The sequence below is a fragment of the Cetorhinus maximus genome, chromosome 10 (assembly GCF_964194155.1).
Source record: "Cetorhinus maximus chromosome 10, sCetMax3.hap1.1, whole genome shotgun sequence".
Taxonomy (NCBI): Eukaryota; Metazoa; Chordata; class Chondrichthyes; order Lamniformes; family Cetorhinidae; genus Cetorhinus; species Cetorhinus maximus.
The window spans coordinates 99,624,768-99,646,269 of record NC_135888.1 but is presented as its reverse complement, the minus strand read 5'-3'; the positions used below and the strand labels follow the sequence as shown (position 1 = coordinate 99,646,269).

The window sequence follows — 21,502 nt, the reverse complement described above, 5'->3', positions numbered from 1 at the left end:
ATAGGTGGCATACTGTTCATATTAAAGGTCAGTAAATGACATGGGTTATTTAGTCAGTCCAAAGGCCAATACACTGAAATCATCAATAGTTCTAAAATAAAGACATAGAAAAGGCCATGGTTGAAGTATTTCTTTAGATTTTATTTGGAGCAGTAAAGATTCAGTGAGAAGTTTCTGAGAATAAACAGCAACATAACAATGACTGAAGCCACTGAAGTGAGAAAAAATGGGAGGTGCTGTCACAAAGGAGCCTGTGAATAGATGGATTGAGACATTTGCTCTAAGAATTCAGTAGGCAGCCTGAAAAAGAGAAACAAGTTTCCCATTTCAAAATAAGAGTGTCACTGTACGATAGGGCTGCATCATCCGGTCAGTGTGCGGGCCCGACACACCGACGTGTAAAATGACGCGTGATGACGTCAAGCGTGCATCCCGACATCATCGCGTGTCATCTCAATATTTCGTTCATGAAATGTCAATGGCCTGTTAAGGAAGTAATTAAAGTAGGTCAGAACACTGCCCATCCAACCTTAAGGTTGGCGGGCAGGCGAAAAGCCACGGGTGGGATGAGGTTTCCTGAAACTTTTATAAAATAAATTCATACATTTTCCCACCTTTACAAACATGTTCCAACTCACATGAGGGGACATGTTTGAATAAATTTTTAAATCTATTATTTATTAATTCTCACAACCATTCAATCTCCCTGAGGCAGCTCCGTGCCTCAGGGAGATTGCTGTGCTGTTTCGCACACATGCGCGGAAGAGCACAGGCCCCGACTCTCCCTCCTCCCCCCGCCCGTTACCGGCCGCACATTACGCTGAGAAGGCCTTAATTGGCCCACCCACGTAAAATGACGGCGTGCAGCTGATCGCGGGCAGCGATCGGCTCCGCGCCCACCCCCGCCCACTCCCACCCAGCTCGCCCGCCATAGGAAAAATCCAAGCCATAGGGATTTGAGGTAGAAATTTGTCTCAGATGATGGTGCAAAGCAGGTGGTATTGAATCGGCCACCCATTATGCACAGCACTTGATATTGAGTTCCATTGCAATCAGTTAAATTAAATATAAAGCGCTGTATATATTGGGCAGCTGATTCGATACCACCCATTTTGCGCTACTGACCGAGATGGATTTCTATCCCTAGGTGACATTACAAACTTTCAAAACCTGGCATGTATTTTCTTTCTTATATTAACTGCAGACAATATTTAAAAATTACGAGATAGAATCAAGAAATGCTTGTGCAGTAATATAACACTACCTACTTCATTAGCCTTTGGTAATAAAACTAAAATTGTAACTCTGTTAATTCTAAGCGTGGTTTGGAAATGTACCATCAATTCAGTTATACTGTGGGCTGCTCCACACCCACCAAATGTCTGCACATAGTTACATGTATGTACTGTGCTCCACTCCTGGGCAGCAAGTTTTAAACATTTTGAGATTTCAGGTGAGAGTGTCCACAAAACAAAATCTTTATTAAAATTCTGCTCAAGATCATCGAAAATTTTGTAAACCTCTCTTAACACCACACTTCATATTACATGGAATGCCAAATCAAGCAAGATGAGGTCTGATTGTAACCTGACCTTGAACTGCTGCAGGATGAAAACCAGTTTGCAATGATGCACACGTGACAGTATCACTACAAACCTAGGGAAAATGACGTTATAACTGCGTACATCGTAAAAATCTTAAAAGTTACCGCAGTGGAATATGTCTATTCCAGAAATGGTGTGATGCATTGTTCATGTAAGATTTGTGAATAGCTTTCAGACAGATCAGAATGCTGTAAACATGGTTTTCTTTAGAGGAGAATAGCAGTGAGCTGATGACCAGACATTCAAATCTGCAGACCATGAATCCAGAATCCTGGACAGATGAAATGTGATAGGACAAAAATGTGCAGCCTTGGTCCAGTCAGCTTAGAACAAAATTAAGACAAGATTCTGTCAGTAATGCCACAACTAAATTACACGAGCGCCATAAGCCAACATTTGGTAAATTGCTATATGTTAAATCTCTGCCACCATGGGGCATGTGGTGATGGGAAGATTAATAGACCAGAGTGAGCATTGTCAAAAATGTGTGTTCTTTAGATATCCTGAAAAATGTATGTACACATATATATTTTATATCCAGTCACACAATGACCTGAGATACTTGGAGAAAACTACAACATAGAATTCCACCAGCAGGTCACCATTTAGAAGCTGTTAACCTCCCATGGGTTGTCTGAGTGAAACTGATGTGCTTTCCAGCAAGAGAGAGGAAGAGTCAGAAAGGCATTCCAATTAGGATGTTCTCCAACACCTCCACCCAGCCAGTAACAAAAGGGTATCCACAGAATCCTGGTTATACAACAAAGGGGAACCAGTGAACCAGGAGAAAATCGTGAACAAAATTAGCAGTTAAATGTCAAAAAAATTGACATTACCATAATGGCGATGATAGCATACTGAAAATCTATAATGAGATACAATATGCATACAGATAAAGAAAACTAATTGAACACTTCACTGCACCACATATGCCATTGGGATCATCCAGTATATGCCCTGGCATGTGGACAGATTAGAGAGAGAGACTCTTACTTTGGTGAGGGAGTAAGTGATATAGTGCTGTAGTGACAAATCAATCATTCTCCAAACGTCATCTACTTACCGCCTGTACTATATACAAGCACTAAGTTCTAAAGCTTAACTTCTCAGTTAATAGCAGTACTAAAAGGACTCCCATAGTGCACATTCCAGAATAACTTAAATCCGACAGGAATCTTTCATTAAGGTAAGCATAACTATCTGACTTATATTCGGTGAGAGAAAGAGTAAAAAATAAAATGTTTATTAGCTGAAACAGGGTTTATCTTTTAAAAGACCTTATTTTTACCTTAAGGCAAATAAATAGCAGTGCTTCATATAATGATTTAAATATAAATTCTTAGAAATATCACCATTATTAATTCTTCTGTGCCTGGACATATATAGTATAAAAATATAGTTAGATGCCTTTCCAATTACAGCTTTAAAATTATATCACTGTTGAGTTCAAGAGAATTAAGTTACAAAACTGTTTTTCTTACTGTGTCTCTATATTTTCCATATGTAAAAGATGTATGTTTGGTTCTTATTAAATCTTTTCTACTAAACCTTTAACATTCACATTTGAACTAAAAACAAATATAATAACACCTTAAGTAAAAAGTTTTTTTTTATAGACTTAGCAAGAAGCCTGTTTGGAGTTGGCTGTCATAGTAAAAATGTACTTGAATAAATGGCAGCAATGCACTGTGAGTTTAGAGAACGAATTCAAATATTTTTACTGATTTGCTTTAGATTGACCCACGTAGCTGAAACCTGGGAGCAAGTTCCAAAATGTTTTCATTAGTTGAAAATATGGAATATATTTTAAAAATTAATAATATATTAGACATTCATTACACCAGAAATGATATGCTCGTTCACCACTGTGTCTTTAACGGAAAACTTCCTGACCTCCTGCAGACCAAATGATAGTAAAATATGTGTCAGTCATTCCAGGATGATTCCAGAGGTTTTTTACACTAGTATCGAACAACAAATGAAATCTACAGTTTCCTGTTCCAGGTACTCAGGAGTACAAAAAAACAGAATGTGTTGTTCTGGAAATTATTGGAAGTATTAAGCAATGGGATCATTAGTCCTGTTCTGGTGAGCTGCTTGTATATTGTGCTACTTTGGAGCAGATGATGTAATGGAACTTCCATTAAAACTCTTACAAAATTCTTATCCCAGAAAATAATTGGCTCCAGTAGAATATGACCTCAGGTGCTTCACTCGTCCCAGAACAGAAAGTTTACATCATAGAACAAATAAGAACTGAAACAGAAGCCTTGATTTTAATCCAGCTTGCTGGGAGGGAATGGTGCAGGCGGGGTTAAAATGGTCTCTGGACTAAAGGCAATGCATCCCTGCCCCCATCAGATTAATACCCTAATATTTAGGATCGTGTTTTGGGGTTCCCTATAAGTATGAAGGGAAAAGATTTGCAGGACGATGGGGAAAAGATTAGCTGAATTTCTCCTACAGAGAGCTGGCATGAACATGATTGTCCAACAGGCTTTCTCCTTCTGTGCTGTAACCAGTCTATGATTCTATGATATTGTTATGTTGGGAACTGACAAGGCCATTCAGACTCTGAAATATCTTATTTGGAGATATGTGTCCACTGTGTCCAAGCCATCAGCAGAAGATAATAAGATCATTAACTTTTGAAATGTGTCTGTGGTCACAAGGAATAGAAATTCTCCTTCTGGCTCAGCAAGGAAAATTCAGCCTCTCCTACCAGAGTCTTCCTGGCCTTGCTCCCCTGACCACAGTCAGCCCTGACCACTCCTCATGCATGACTTATCTTGCCCAGGACTGCTTCTTTGGTGTCTGGCCATGTTCTACAACCATGCAGTTTCTTACTCCCACCCACAAACTTTCATGTCATTCGTGCCAGCTTCAGGCACTAATCAGAATAGGAAATATAAATGAGTTCAAATCTCCGAGGCTTCAAGTTCCAGGGTCTGGGATAGATCACCCCCACTTCGAGTTCGGGTCCTAAAAATTAACATAGGTAGGAAATTAAATTGTCAACTTTGTATTTTGATATAAATAATGCCACCATCTTTTCTGGCCACTATTGAACTTAGTGTACAGCATATTTTAATAGACCATTGGTCTATTATCTGTCTCTCTGATTCACACAGAACTTAGCCAGGGATTGAGAAATGTATATCAAACATAAAGTTCTGAATCTTGCACTCTCACACAACCGCTAATACTTGTTAAACTCACGGGTAGTTGTTATCTGCGGACTGCTGTCACTCCGCTCTCAGCCTCCCACTGCTCTACAGCACCATGGCCAGGATATTTCAGATGGCAGGCGTCCCACCATCCGAATGCTGGTTGGCGGGCAACACTGCCGACATTGCCTGCCGCACAAGGATTTCAGGCTCGAATGAGCGTCAATTGGCTACAGGTGGGTCTTCCGCCCCTTGGGAGGAAGTCCTGCCTTGCTGGCCAACCTGATTGGCCTGTAGCTCTCTAGTCCCTGTAATGCCAGAAGCTGCAGTAGACAGAAGTGGAAGTTCATGAAGTCCACAGAGCCTAAGTCCAGGGACTAGACAGAAAGGTAAGTTTTTGGGGTCTCAGGGTAGGGAAAGCCTGGGGGTGTTGGATACTCTTTCGAGTTATCAACAGTCACAGATTGCAACTCTTTTCGAGTACAATCACAGTTCTTGGTTTCCAGGAGTGGGACATGAACCCACAACCCTCTGATTCAAAGGCGAGGGTGCTATGGACTGAGCCTCAGCTTGGATAGTGGCCGATTGGGGTGGCTGGCGAGAGTTCAGTGGGGGGAGCCCGAGTCCCGTGGCCACTGGGCCTTAACGTAGGGGACCCCAAAGTTAGAAAGGGGCTTCTGCTGGAGGCGCACAACCCACCCCTCCCCTTCCCATCCAAGGCCTAAATCGCATTATTTTCAGGGCTTCCCCCATATCAAGGAAATCCTCCTGCCAGCCTAAAATTTGACCAATTGGCCACTTAAGGACCTTAACTGGGGCAAGGGCGGGTGGCCCGTCTGAGGCCCCGCCCATCCTAGCGTGAAATCGCTGAGAGGTCGGGGCAGGCGGGAGCCCAGCAGGGAGCCCATTTTTCCTATTTCACGTTCCCCCCCCGCCTGAAAACCCGCTGGCAAGGGAGTGCAAAATTCAAGCTCATATTCCCTCAGCGCCGCTCACTAGATTCGCGCACTCTCGCACCCGCACTTCTCGCAAGACCTCAACACCCGCATCACCCAGGAGCTTTTTGATTGGTTGAAAACATGGAACTCTTAGGTAACCAGCATTTCTGATTAACCGGCAGGACTGCAATGAGAATCGCTCCTGTGTCAGTCTGGAATCTGGGATCTCTGTGATTAGTGGTAATGTCACTGGGCTAGTAATCCTGAGGCAAAAACAAAAAGCACTGGGAAAACTCAGGTCTGGCAACACCTGCGGAGAGAAAGACAGAGTTAACATTTCGAGTCCGTATGACTCTTCTTCAGAGCTCTGAAGAAGAGTCATACAGACTTGAAACGTTAACTCTGTCTTTCTCTCCACAGATGCTGTCAGACCTGCTGAGTTTTTCCAACATTTGTTGTTTTTGTTTCAGATTTCCAGCATCTGCAGTATTTTGCCTTTATCAAAGTAATCCTGAGGACCAGGATAATGCTCTGGGAGCATAGGTTCAAATCCCACCATGGAAACCGGTGGAATTTAAATTCAATTAATAAATCTGGAATTGAAAGTTAGTCTCAGTAATTGTGACCATGAAGCTATCATCGATTGTTATTAAAAACCTATCTGTATTTCTAATCTGCCATCCTTATCTGGTCTGGCCTACATGTGACTCCAGATCCACAAAAATGTGGTTGACTCTTAACTGCCCTCTGAAATAGCGCTAGCAAACCACTCAGGTCAAGGGCAATTAGAGATGGATAACAAATGCTGGCCTTGCCAGCAATGCCCACACCCCATGAAAGAATAAAGAAAAACGTTTCCAATTTCAGCTCTTGGTATTCAGGGTTTTTGATGCTCCAATTAGATGCTGGGAAGGGAAATCATTATTCTGGACTTTGTAAATAGAAATTCACCAAAAAAAAGTTGCCGCAATTTAATATCATATGCAACCGTTAGAAATTTTTCTCTCCAAAATAATTTTACTCATCAATAAATGGCTCCACCTTCCAGAAGGAATAATGGTGAAACTTAAAAAACTTGGAATCAGGCTCACCTCCTCGACCAGGCTGTGTTCTCTGTCAAAGTGATAAAGGGGGGGAAATCCCTTCCTCCCTAAGCCAAGACAAAATATAAATGGCTTTTTTCAGGGTCCATCACTCCCACCAGTGTCACTGTCCCTCTCCTTCCTACTCAGTCCCTATTGCTTTCTTTCATATTTAAAAACGGAAATCAAAATTATTCAAATCAATAGACGGCTGGGAAAAGTCTGCACTGAGCTTACAAATTCTAATTTTAAAATTGACATTTGGGCACAGTTTTTAAAATACTGGAAATGTACGACGATCAGTGATTTTCGATGTAGCCTTCAATTCCAGCTGGCAGCTCTCATATGCTGATCAGTTCACTGTGCATTTACAGAGAAGTTTCAACTTCACATTCAGGTTGTTTTTAATTTATTCACCACACACATGTGAGCTGCAAGCAGTTAATGTTAACTATAAATAAGAGAATAACTTCTTACTTAAATTCTCAGTGTGATAATCTGCTGAGAATCTCTAGCTGCTGCTGTTCACTTTTTCAGTCTAAACCTCTGATCCGGGAGCAGAGAGGGTGAGAACATTCCTGGAGTCTGATTCCAATTTGATCCCAGAGCACAGATGGTGAGAACATTCCTGGAGTCTGATCCCAATCTGATACTGGAGCAGAGGATGAGAACATTCCTGGAGTTTGATCTCAGTTTGACCTTGGAGCAGAGAGGATGGGAACATTCCTGGAGTTTGATCCCAGTCTGAGCCCAGTGCAGAGAGGGTGAGAACATTCCTGGAGTCTGATTCCAATCTGATCCCAGAGCAGATGGTAAAGACATTCCTGGAGCCCAATCCCAATCTAATCCCGGAGCAGAGAGTAAGAACATTCTGGGGGTCTGATTCCAATCTGATCCCAGAGCAGAGGGTGAGAGCACTGCTGGCTGTGTCACAGTAACTGGGGTTGACCCATCACTGGTTTAAGAAGAGACTGAATCTTTCCCGCCTGCTGAGTACTTTTGAAACTTTCCCAGTGAAGATGTTTTTTATGTCCATAAAGCTCTGAAATGATATGAGCAACTTTACTCAGGACACTTGTGGAAAGTTGATATCATTTTAAAGCTCTATGTAGTTTCAGTTCAGTTTTTTGTTGTGGTGCCAATACCGGTGTGCCACTCCCCCCAAATCTTGCCACCCTAGATGACCACCAATTTCGCCTGGTGGTTGCACCAGCCCTGGTATTTTGATGTTTAATGTTTGCTCGTTTGTTTCTCACTCCAGCGCTATAGGATTTGCCCCACAATGTAAATTTATTTCATTGTGGAAAAAACCTTTTATGATACTTTGCAATCAAGAAATAGTAAATCACTGCAACTTCTTCAGCCAAAGACAATATATATTGTCTATGCCAATACGATTGGTCAGAAAATACTCAGTTACTTTAGGTAAAAGTAGCTCTGGCCATCACTGTATACAAGGCGCTACTACTGTTATGTTCCTTCTATCAGGTCGCTTTGCTCAGCGAACATGGTTGCACGCCTATCTACTGGTGAATGAGTTGGTAAACAATATACTGCAGGCGCAGAGACCAATGCAAGATGAAGCACATGCTGTTTATTAACACAAGTAACAGAGCACTAACACATGTGTGCTTCTCAAACCAGATCCTATTCTAAACTACTGATTAACATTGTAGCCCATACTACACAGCAATTGGGTAATACAATCACGTGGTCAATCTGCTCACATTCTCTTAAAGGTGTATTGCACCTCAGATTACCACATCCCTACCCCTTTACTCGAAAGTACAATTTATAATCTTTACAATATATCAACTATTTACATAAATAAACATTTACAACTTCAGTCTCTCTGGAGGCTTCGTCAAACGTGTCGAACGTCATAGTTCTACCACTGTGGATGGCTTATCCGAGGCCTCCCTCTCAGGAGTCATCTGTTCACTAGGCTCTCCAGTAGGAACCTGTAAGTTTGTCTCTTCTACTCTCTCAGGCTTAACGGATTCTACAGGTACTTCCAAACCAGGGGGAGTTCCTTCTACATTGGTGTAGACTCCAGCGGGAATGCTTGGTGCAATTTTCTGGGCCTCCTGACTTCTCTCTCCCTCCCCATTAAATTCGGCCTTATGAGACTCAAACATGTCCTGAGACGTTGCTTCATTAATAACTCTGTGGGGGCAATACCGGTGGTCGTGTGTGATGTAGTCCTATAGCTGAGCAGGAAACATGATAATCTGGTTGCAATAGAATTTCCATCCAGTTTTTTCATTCCGGACTTGAAGGTCTGGACTGCCCTCTTGGCCAAACCATTGGATGCAGGGTGGTATGGTGAGATCTTAACATGTGTTCCATTATCAGACACTATTATCTCTGGTAACCCGTGTATCGCAAAACTCTGATGCAATCTCTTCTATGGTGGCAGCAGATGTGGGTGATCACACCTCGTATACATCCATCCACTTCGAGTGAGCATCTATAATCAAGAGGAACATTGTGCCCAAGAAAGGCCCCACGTAGTCAACATGGGGGAGGACCCATGGCCTTCCTGGCCATTCCCAGGGTGCAGTGGAGCAGAAGGGGGCAATTTCTGCACCTGTTGGCACTGCATGCAACTCTTGAGCAAGTTTTCAATTTCTGTGTCGGTCCATGGCCGCCTTAAGTAGCTACATGCCAACATTTTCATTCCAGCGATGCCAGGGTGAGCACTATGCAATCCTGTTAATAATGGTTGCCTTCCTCTGGGAGGCACAATGACTCTTGCTCCCCACAGTAAGATGCCATCCTGGCAGGTGAGCCCTAAATCTCCTATTAAAATAGGGCTTCATTTCGTCTGACTTTGGCTCATTAGACCATCCCTGTAAGACTTGTTCCCTGACGTGAGACAAAACTGGATCATGGTCTGTCTACTCTCTGATTTGTTTGGCATGTACTGGTGATGAATCTAGAAAGTTTATTAACAAGACAAGTTCTTGAGGAATTAGGAATTTCACTTTGCTGTTTTTTAGAGATAATCAGCTCAGTGCGTCAGCATTTGAAATCTGGCTCCCAGGCTGGTGGATAAAAGTATACTCATAAGCAGCTAGAATCAGTGCCCACCCTTGGATGTGTGCCGAGGCAACTTGGGGTATTGCCTTATCTTCTCCAAACAAGCCTGGTAGCGGTTTGTGATCGGATACAATGGTGAAATGGTGACCATGGATGTATTGGTGGAACTTCTTAACACCAAATACGATGGATAAGCCTTCTTTCTCTATTTGTGAGTAATATTTGTTTTGCCACACTGGGTGTTCTTGAGATGTAACCAATGGGCCGATTGGAGTCATCTGCCATCTGGAGGGAGAATACTGCCCCTACTCTGTAAGGGCAGGTTAAAATTAATTCTTTCTTTGGGTTGAAATATACCAAAAGGGCCAATGAATGTAGCGATTGCTTTACTGTCATAAAAGCCTGTTGTCGTGGAGCTTGCCAAGTCTTCTTGTGGTTTTTCTTGAGTAACCTGTATAATGGAGCCAGTACAGTTGACAAATTTGGGAGAAAAGAGCCATAATAGTTAATCATTCCCAAGAACTTCATGAGTTCTATGGCGTTTTTCGGTGCTGGTGCCTCACAAATAGCTCTCACCTTGTACTGGGTGAAGGCCCTGCGAGTCGACCCTATGACCCAGGTAAACCACTTCTTTTGCTTGGAAGATACATTTTTCTCTTTTCAAATGTACTCCAGCTCATGAGAAATGCTTCAATACCTCTTCCAGGTTAGCCAGATGTTCTTCTTCAGTTAGTCCTGTTACTAGGACATCATTGAGATAAACCACAACATGGAGCAAACCTTGAAGTAAATTTTCCATTGTCCGCTGGAAAATTGCGCAAGCCGATGAGACTCCGAAGGGTAACATGGTATATTGGTATAACCTCCTGTGTGTGTTGTTAGTCACAAAATCCCAAGAGGCCTTTTCTAGCTCAGCTTTCTAGTAAGCGTGGCTCATGTCGAGCTTCGTATATGCGGTTCCCCCTGTCAGCTTGGAGTACAATTCATCAATTTTCGGTATAGGATGCCTATCATGTCTGGCCACTTTGTTAACGGTCAACTTGTAGTCCCTGCATATTTGCGCTCTCTGGTCAGGCTTTAGTATTGGAACTATGGGTGCTGCCCATTCGGAAAATTGTACAGACTGTAAGGCTCCCAATCTTCCCAGCCTGTCTAATTCAACAGCAACTTTTTCTCGTAATGCATAGGGGACTGGCCTCGCCTTCAAGAGGGATGCCCCAAGATCCACATGGATTTTAGCTTGCAGCTCCTGAATCTTCCTGAGCTCTTCCCTGAAAATGGAGGCATATTTCTGTAATAATTCTTGCAGGTCTTTCATTCGGAGTTGAAAAATCTCGGTCCACTCCAACTTTATTTCCTCAAGCCAGTTACGACCAAGTAGACTTGGACCCTCCCTTGCTACCACTGTCAGGGGTAAATTAACAGGCTGATTTCCATACTGTACAGGAACCTTGCATATGCCTCCTCGTATGTCTTCACCAGTATATGTCTTTAATTTAGCATCTGAATTTTCCAGATTTAATGAGTGGTCTCCTCCATTCAGATATTTGAACATATGTTCCCCTATAAATGTCATGGATGCCCCTGTATCCACCTCCATTCGCAGGGGTTTCCTGTTAACTTCCACTGTCATGTAGATTGACTCTGTTTTACACATCTTTAAGTTGTGTAGTGAGTAAATATCTGACTCTGTTTCTTCTGGTTCCTCTATTACGTGGATTTCACGATTTCTACCCTTTTGTTTAAAATTTTGTCTCAATCTGTCTTTACAATATCACATAATGTGCTCAGTACGATGGCAGTAGAAACACTCGATTCTTTTAAATTGTTGTTCATTTGCAGGCTGTCTGGTTCTTTTTCTGCCTTTACTAATGTGGGTTTTCCCTGTTAAACCATTGCCTTTTTGCTGGTCTGCTAATGGTGGCAGTTTCTCACCTTTTCACAGAGCCCAGTGCTTCCACGCCATTTCTAACTGGTGCTTCCCTCCCGATGCGAAGGACAGCGCCATTTTGTGCAACCTTGATTGCTTCTGAATCCCTGACAGCGCTCTCCATTGCGAGCGCCTTGCTGAATTCTAAATTCGTTTCTGACAACAACCTTTTTTGAATGACATCTTCATTAATCCCACATACTAATCGGTCTCTTAATACGTCGTTAATCGACTTCCCGAACTCACAGTTGCTCTACCAGTTGTTTCAAGGTTGCTACATAGCAAGCGACTGTCTCTTCAGGGGCTTGACACCTCGAATTAAATTTAAACCACTGCGTTGTTACTGAGGGTTTCGGCTTTTCACAAAATTTACTGACTCATCAAAGCTCTTGGAATCTGGGCCGTTGGTTGCAGTTAGACCACAAATTAGGCCGTATGTTTTACTGCCACATGTCAATAAGAGGATAGCCCACCTCTTCTACTCCCCTGATGTGTCATTAGCCAAAAAGAAGAACGTTCAATATAATGTGACCAGTCATTGGTGGCCTGATCAAACGGTTCGATATGGCCAAACTGTGGCATACTGGAGGGAGATAACGTCAATGAGGTGAGGGCTGCACGTACAATGGGCCTGCAAGGCACGGCTGATTTACTTCAGTGGAATTTTCGCGGATTTCCTTGGTGTCATCGACTGGTCATGTTTTGCTTCATCGCCAGTTGTTACGTTCCTTCTGTCGGGTCTCTTTGCTCGGCGAACATGGTTGCACGCCTATCTACTGGTGAGTGAGTTGGTAAACAATGTACTGCAGACACAGGGACCAATGCAAGATGAAGCACATGCTGTTTATTAACACAAGTAACAGAGCACTAACACGATGTGTGCTTCTCCAACCAGATCCTATTCTAAATGATTAACATTGTAGCCTGCGCTGCACAGCAATTGAGTAATACAATCACGTGGTCAATCTGCTCACATTCTCTTAAAGGTGTATAATACCTCAGAATGCCACAACTACCAAAGGTGAAAGTGAGGTCAGCTAATAAAAGTAAATATGGGCTGAATTTTCCCAGCCCCATGGTGATGGGCTTTGAGGCAGCGGGGCCAGGCATATAGGGAGGGACCGACAGGTAGTAGAGACCATCTCTAGGGCCCCTATGATCCAACAGGAGGGGTTCCCCCTGCAATCTGAGGGGCCTACTGCCATTCCACCTCTGATTTATTCATTTAATTTTACACCTCTGAGAGCAGCTCATTTCTGAGCTGCCCTCGAGGTCACCTACCTGCCTCAGCAGTGTCCACCCTTGCTGTGGGGAGCTACCAAGGCTCCAGAGCTGCTGGCCCTGTGATATGGAGCCCACCTGCCATTTTTAATAGGACATTGAGTGTGGAGGCAACCAATTAAGTGGCCACCTCCAGGAATATCACTGGGCTGGTCTCACTACCAGTGAGTGCAGACTCAATGTCCCCATTTGGGCCAAATTCAGGGTGCAGAAGTCTCCAGGAAAACTTTGCCCAACATGTCTGAACTCTGTTGTCTTAAATCTTTAGTCTGTTGAAGCCGGAACAGAAATAACTTTGTGATGCCGCTGGTACTCCCTCAGTTATCAGCAGAGTTCCCATTAACTCAGATCAAATGCTAGGAAAAGAGAGAGCTTCCTGAAAAATTTGATATTTTTTTTTCTCTTCTGGTACTGATTTCCCATATTCCAGTACATCTTATCTATTGGAAACATGGCATATTCGAACCTCCCTGCCCAATCTTTCAGAGCCACAAAATACTGCATTCTAATAAACAATTAATCATTTCATACAAGTGCTTTACCACTGAAGGGCCCCCATGACGATTTATTACATCAATTATCTGGTCATATTAAAAGGCATAATAACTAGAGGCAGTGGTAATATGAAAGTGAATCTTTGAAGAAAACAATTAGCCCAACTCACCCACACATATAGTGAGCATAACTTGCAGCCATTAACATTCCACAATTTTTGTGAATGGAGGTGGGTGGTCTGAGGCTATGATGCAGCTACATTTAAATGTATGCACATTTTTTGTATTATACTTTTGGAGGTCATATCAATTTTGGTCAAAGAGATTAATTCGCAGTGAAGGGACTGGAGTAACAATCATTTAAATGTTACTCCCATACAGTGAAACAAATCAATTTAGTCCCTTCCATTCCAAGTCCATGAGCTAACGTTTTCATGCGATTTAAACAGAAGCAAAAATATCTAATTGAATAAAAAAAACAGAGGACCTTTGAAGGAGGTTTCTCAGGAGAAAAGGAGTTAAAATCCAATGATAAAAAAAACACCAAAACCCCACTTAATACAAAAGCATTTCATCCCATTGCTTACTAAAATTGTATCTTCTACATGAAAGAATACCACTGCAATTAAAATTAGAACCACTTGCTCTTACCATGCCAATGAACATCTGAACTCCACTCAAAATAGCAGCACCGCAGCAGCACAATTCTACTATTGATCTGACAATATAATTGCTAAGGTCAAAGATGACAAATGAAGGTCACTAAATAAAAACCATAATTATTTGATTTTCATAAAAATATTCTGGTAATTAATTCTTTTGTGAAAAGTTACTAAGTTCCAGTAACACACAAATCATGAGGCATCCAGGCAAAAACAGTTGTTTCTAAAATTAAAAAAATATCTGGGAAATACTGAAGCGGGGTGTCCTGTGAAAAATGGAAGTGGGTTAATGAACGTGGTACAGAGCACTTCTAAAGCCTTGATTTATGGATACATTCTTTATGCAGAGGGTACAGGGCTGGCGGTGTATTTGTAGTCACAATCTATTGTTCACCAGAATCAGGAGCTTAATAATAATGCCAGCAAGCCAACAACAAGAATTCATAGCTTTGAATTTAACAGCAGCTTTTTCTACTACTTTTTAAACGTCATAACTCATTAGCCAACATCACACAATCTCAACCTTAAAATCTATCTTTAAATCTCTGTTAATAGACTGTAGTCCAACCATGGGGAAAGATTCAAAGACTTGCGAACTTATTTTCAAAATATAGGCGCATTTAAGAAATAACCAGATAGTCTATTTGAAACATAATGGCCTCGATATTAACCAGAGTAGGGAAAGGTGCAGGGGAGCTTAATGGCAGGAGATGAACCTGGCAAGGTAGTGGATGTGGAGACTCTGCTGATCTATTTGACAGGGCCACATTTAAATAAAAGTGTACAGATTCCAGCCGGACGCCTGGTCATATTAACAACCTGGATAGTGGGAAAGGGTGGGAATTTGTGGCAGGAGGCCACGGCCAGGGAAACAATCCTAGCAGTTACTGGGAAGAGGAAACTCTGGTCATGGTGGGGAGGATGAGAAAGGGGCTGGGGAAGAAGTATGTGGAAGGGGGAAAAGCATCTGGGAAAGATTGGTGGTTGGGGGGGAGGTGGGCCGGTGAAGAGGGAAGGATTAGGCCACAATCAGGGTGGGGTAGCCTGACGAAATTAAGGGAGGCTCAAAGCTTCCTTGTGAGGCTAAGAGAAGAAGGGGTACAAGAAAAGCTGAAGTATAACTTTAAAACTTACCTGTTGGCCTCTTCTGGCCCAGGATCCAGCTCCTGGCAGGTTTAGCCAGGCAGAGGAACTGACTCTGATTCAGGTTGAAATTTCAGTTTGCATTCTTATGGTGTCAATGGACCCGATCTAAAGATTTAAAGCAGGAGCCTGTTTCCTTCCTCACCTGTTTAAAAGAGCAGGGTTAATATGAAGACACAGCGAGAAGCAAATGGAGTCAGTAGATGTAAATCACATTTACCTCAGTAGGTGTAAGTGACTCCTGTTAATTTAACTAGCTCTGCCTGAAGTCAGCCAGGTGGGCCCAGTTCAAATTAGAGCCAAAATATTTCTGAAACGCAAAAGCAGAGTTTTATTTGGATTCAAATTAAAACTCTTTGTTAAATAATACAAGTATTATTTGGAGATCTAGTTCATACATACTTTGCATGCTAGCAACTGTTTGGAAAATGGGGTGACTGGACAGCACGGATACTTTGTCAGCCTAAAAAGCACCTTCTCTTGCCGTGCCCCTGCCATTGGAACTCCCTCAGCATTTCCAGCCATCTCCATGGGGGAAGGCCGCAGGGATGCAATGAGGCCACAGAGGCCACGCATCAACATCATGCCCAGATGATACCCCAGCATGGAAAATACCATCATAATGGACTGACTGAGATTGGAGCCCTTAGCCTGAGGTCTCTGTCAGAATGTTACAGAGAGAACTCATGGCTGTGCTTGAGACCTCTGATAGGGGAAGAGATGCCTTGCAGATCTCCCTGGAAGTGACATATTGCACTCTTCTGGATGGAAGGCATTCTGTAATGAAGCCAGAAATTCCTGCTGATGTGGGCAGTGCACACTCCTCTTTACTGTGCCATTTACTTGGCAGAGTCTAAATATGTCTCTTCTCCAGGAGTGGATATCCCTGGGCTGATGTTTGCTGTGGGCGGGAGTGCGAAGCGTATGATCCCTCTGAACCTGGCTGCTGCTTCTCAAGGGTGCTATTGAGGAATTGCTGAGGAACATGCCCCTTATGTCCAAAAATAGCACCATCCTTAGGACCAGCTCCAGGGCTTTCTCACTGAAGGAAGCTGTCTTTCTTCCTCCTTCCTGAAAATTGTTAGACTTTTATCTGATTTCATAAAGACTTTCAGCAATACAACAACATTGGAAGATTTCCACCAGAACTGATACTACAGATACAGCTTTAAGGCTTTGCAGTGGCACCTTTTGAAGTTCTGGAAATGATTCTGCCCCCAACACCATGTTCCCAATGTGGGACTAAATCATACCAGGTGTGCACTTGTCACATGTTAATGATGGGATCTTGGAAAACCCAGTAGGTTCCCTTTAAATCCTGACAGTATGGAGCGTGCCATTCAAAGTACTGTTCATGCCCCAGGACTGGAATTTCACCCTTAAATCAGCTGTAACACAAAAATGAAAATTGTTTTATTTATTGACAACCAGAACACGCATAATATTTCTTTTGCAAATTACGCCCGCATTTATTTGTATTAGAACTAATACTTAAAATCTTTCTCTTTAAAAATTCTTTTCCTTCTTCCGCCTAGTCAGCCAGCACAGCAGAATATCAAGCGTCATTCTCCGTCCAATTCGCAAGACGTTCACCAAAACGGCAACAGGCAAAAACAGAATATCCTCCTTTTTCAGGCATACTACCAGTTACTGTACAGCCAATATCTCCTGATCTCAGTATACGTGAGAGACAAGCCAACGAGTAACTGCTATGAATGTGACCAACCTTTCCACACAATCAACTCGCCAATCAAGTTTCAACTATGAGCGGCCAAGTGATTTCATTCAATCTCAGACTAAGCGCCAACCAAAGTTCCAGTCTATGTCGTCTGGGGTCTCTACAACTTCATTAGCTCAGCATTCCTCTACCTTGCAAACAAAGCCCTATTGTGTTGAGCAGTTACCTGGCTCCTTCCAGCAATCACAGAGCCACAATGGGCAGCAAACATCCGCATTATCAACTGTAAGCTCTCCAATTTCTACTACATCTTCATCATTTGGCTCTAATAAAGAGTCAACTCCAGCATCTCCACCACCACCTCTTACTCTTCGTTCTTCCTTTAGTCCTCAATCTTCTTCTTGCACTTCCTCAAAGCATATGTTCTCCCCTTCTTTTACTCAGTCACCTGCAGCCTTTCTCAGTTCTGTGCTCCCATCACAATGTATTTCAGCTCCAAAAAATGAAATGCAGCTGCCTACCGAAGAAATTATGTAAGTATAAAATTCCCCAAAAAATAATCCATCTGGTAACATGTAAATTTTTGGTTCAAAATGTTCATTCTAATTTAATGTTTCATAGCTTCAATACATTTTCTATTGTACAGTCCACTTGAATGTGTGCAATGATATTCAAATACTCAGTAACTGATAACAGTAATAAAAATTTGTTTACCTTTTAGTCATTGCTACTGAAATTTTCATTAGTTATAGATATCCCAACAACTCAGGAAAGAAAATCGTCAAGTCACAAAACTCAACCAGTGATGAACAAATACAAGGCTCCAAAAATGCTGTCATTCAAGACTTGGAAAGAAAACTGCGCTGTAAAAGTGAGCTTCTGCACAATGGGCAGCAGGTACAAGATTACGTAGATAAATAATATTTTAAGATCATTATCGATGAGTGCACTTATTTCTAATGTGCCACTAGCAGTATTTCACTGGAGGTGTAGGGTGCAAATATATATTGGCAACATAACAAGCCATTTGTTATTCTACTTCTGGGGCATTGCGATTAACATTTTGGGAGCAATTATATATCATCAGCTTCTGACCAATGACTAATTAGGGCAAGAAATTCACTTAATTATGTCACCTCAGAATTAGAGACCTATGCCATAATCACATCAGCTCCTGTAAGTCTTAATTATACAGCTTAAATTCTCATGGAGAATCAAGGCCACGCATGTAACTGCTTCATTAGTTACAAGAGACCTATTTTTTCATCAAGACATGTATATTCAACTTTATTTACTTTTGCTTATTCTATATGAATTGAAAGGAAAAATTCAATCTAATTTGCCAGATTGACAGCTCTGATGTTGTTTCTCTGCCTTTGAGCTATTGTTCCATTGATGATGTATGGGCAGATCCCACCTCCTGAATGCTGAAGATTCATCAGTCACCAGAAATTTAAAAGTTAGCTTGGAAATCTGCTAATAACTGAAAAGGATATTTAAGTTTACACCAGAATACTGCCATGATGATTTAGACATTTGACACCAAACCCGAGGAAGGTTTCCAAATTGAATATCTCATCTGGGGAATTGACTGGAAGAAGTTTCTGAGCCATTTAGCGTGAAAGAACCATATTAACATGACAAGCTAATTGATGCATGTTAATACTGGCATCTATATTGACATTAATTCTCCTCACTGATACTGGAGTGCTCAATAACTCTTCCAGGCAGTTCCTCCAATTATATTATTGACATTAAACAACTACTTTCCAGCAAGTGAGCCAAAACAGCTTCATGATTGTGTATCTATTGCAGCCATACAGAGGATTACGGACTGGGTGTAACATACATGGAAAATATGGTTTTCAAAGGGCAGAATATTCCCGTTGGCATGGGGGTGGGCCCCACACATCCATGCGTAAAATGATGCGCGGTGACATCGGGCGAACGTCCCAATGTCACTGCGCGCCATCGCAATATTTCGCTCGGCAAGCACGCGATGATATCTGACGCGCACCCGCCATTAATTAATGGGCCAGTTAAGGCCCTTGAGTGTTCAATCGACACCGACTTTTCAGCGCCCGTGCAATCTTCGGGTCGGCGCTCGGGCCCAACGGGCAGGCGGGTAGGACACATTTGTAAAAACCTCATCCACGGGCGGGATAAGAGGGCTCACTGGGGTCGCGAGTGTGCACAGTCAAGTATTTATTTATGAAAGTTTTTGAAACTTGCCTGTGTGATCTGCAGTACTTCAAAATGCTTACCAGCTGCTTTTTCTGGACTCTTAGCCCTCAGGTCAGCACTCTGCAGTGAGGAATCTTTTCTGGGCCTGTTGTTTTCAGGAAGCCTTCCCTTAGCCTGGGAATGGGAGTTAAACTGTCCACTGGAGGCAGCTCCTCTGAGGAGGAAGGGAGGGCTAGAAGGGGGAGGAGGCCAGGAGTGCACATTCAGCCTCTAGGGGAGTCACCTTTGGGAGGACAGGCGCAGGCACAAGGGGCACAGGGCCAAGAGGTTGTCAAAGGCGGAAGGGACCGCAGAAGACGCCACTATCCTGCTGCCAGGGTTTACAGGCGGTGAAGCAGCTACCTCAGTATGACTGAGGTGCAGTGCCGAAGGAGGCTCCGTCTCTCAAGGGAGACAGTCAACTATATCTGTCAGATGTTAGGGCCTGAGATCTCCCCTAACTGTGTGGGTGGACACTCCATGCCACTGGCTCTGAAGGTCACAGCTGCCCTCAACTTCTATATCTCTGGCTCCTTCCAGGGTTCGGTGGGTGATCTTTGCGGTGTCTCCCAAACAGCTGTCCACATTTGTGTCAAGCAGGTTACAGACGCTCTGTTCAGGCGTGCATTGACCTTCATCCTCTTCTGTTGGGACCAGTCCAGCCAGGCACAGTGAACCAGAGGCTTCGCGGCCATTGCTGGCTTCCCCCATGTCCAGGGTGCAATAGACTGCACACATGTGGCCATCAAGGTGCCAGAAGGTGAGCCCGGTGCCTTCATCAACAGGAAGGGCTTCCACTCCATGAACGTGCAGATAGTGTGTGATCACAGGATGCTGATTCTACAAGTCTGTGCAAGGTACCCAGGCAGCTCCCACGACGCCTACATCCTCAGACATTCCCAGGTGCCGGGGCTCTTCAGTGCTCCAGCCTGGCTGGATGGATGGCTGCTGGGTGACAAGGGCTATCCCCTCAGAAGGTGGCTCATGATGCCTCTCCGCTATCCAAGAACAGAAGCTGAGCAGCGGTACAATAGGTGCCACACCTCCACAAGTGCTGTGGCGGAGGGAACCATCAGTCTTCTCAAGATGTGTTTCCAATGCCTGGACCGTTCAGGGGGCGCAATCCAGTGCCCCCCAGATCGTGTGTTGCTGATAGTGGTTGCATGCTGTGCTCTCCACAATCTTGCGCTGGAAAGGAGGGACAATGAAGACGTTGACGCAGTGGCTGTGGCTGCACATGATGAGTCCAGCAGTGAGTCTGAGGATGAGCACGTACAGGGAAATGCTGAGGGGGTAGACGCTGACCCAGGCATACTCCAGGGACACAGGGACACCTGGGAGACTTTAATCCAATGAACCTTCAGTAAGCACACCACAGATGGACCATCAGGAGAAGCCTGGACTGTAGGCTCGATACTTGGCACTAAGTGCAAAATCTGCCAGGTTGGAACAGTCACTAAGGGCTTTGTTAATAAAGCTGAATGTCCAACAAAGCACTTATTACAGTTTTGGAAATCATACACATGCAGGAGCAAAGAGGCACCCTCAGTCGTGGTGACATATCCGAATTTATTCTGTCAAGCAAACCAACTTATTCCAAAAAAAAAGAGAATAGTGTTACAAATCAAAACAAATCATAAGGACCTCATCTCAGGCAAACACAGAAGCACCAGCGAAAAACCCGTGGTGTGCCTAAGGTGCCTTATGGTTTCTTTTCCGGGTGCTACGTCTTGATGCTGCCCCATCGCTTGGAGTGCCATCTGAGACAGCCTGCTCATTCTGCTGTCCTGTTGGCCTTGATGACCTTAGCGGTCGTCCTCTAGCCCATGGAGCCAGTGCTCGCCCCGTCTGGGAGGGAGCTGCCAGTTCCACAGCTGGCATCTCCCCAGTCGTTGCAGCTTCACCGGATGCTACGGTCACTGGGAGAGGGGCGGAGGAGCTGCCGCCCTCATCCGGAGCGCCCTGAGAGGAGCCCATGGAAACACCAGGCGGCTGCTGCGCTGACGTGAGGTCGCTTCGGACCTCCCTGCTCACTGTGGATGGATGGGCACCAAGCTGGGAAAGTTGACGCCCAAACCATCTCCCACACTGGCACTGACCAGCTGAGGTCAATGCCGATGTGAGGGCTTGCTGGTCAGAGCGCATCCCCAGGAAGTCCTGATGGGTCTCGTGGAGGAGACTCTCCACGAGAGCCGCCATTCTGTCCATGGAGGACGCATGGCGCTCGGACATGTGGCTCATTGCTTCAGCAATCATCC

General features: G+C 43.7%; 1 protein-coding gene across 6 annotated transcripts in view; it reads left to right on the top strand.

Annotated features, from left to right (window-relative positions):
* The window catches only part of LOC144685870 (myotilin-like), a 140,923-nt gene that overhangs the window by 64,540 nt on the left and 54,881 nt on the right, over window positions 1-21,502 (top strand). For 4 of the 6 annotated variants that reach the window (XM_078550856.1, XM_078550857.1, XM_078550855.1 and 1 more), the window contains one exon: window positions 17,768-17,918. In XM_078550856.1, the coding sequence (XP_078406982.1) occupies window positions 17,768-17,918 (151 nt within the window). Of the gene's footprint in view, window positions 1-2,664; window positions 2,791-16,878; window positions 17,555-17,767; window positions 17,919-21,502 lie in introns of those variants that run through there. The other 2 variants (XM_078550860.1, XM_078550859.1) reach the window with 2 other exon arrangements.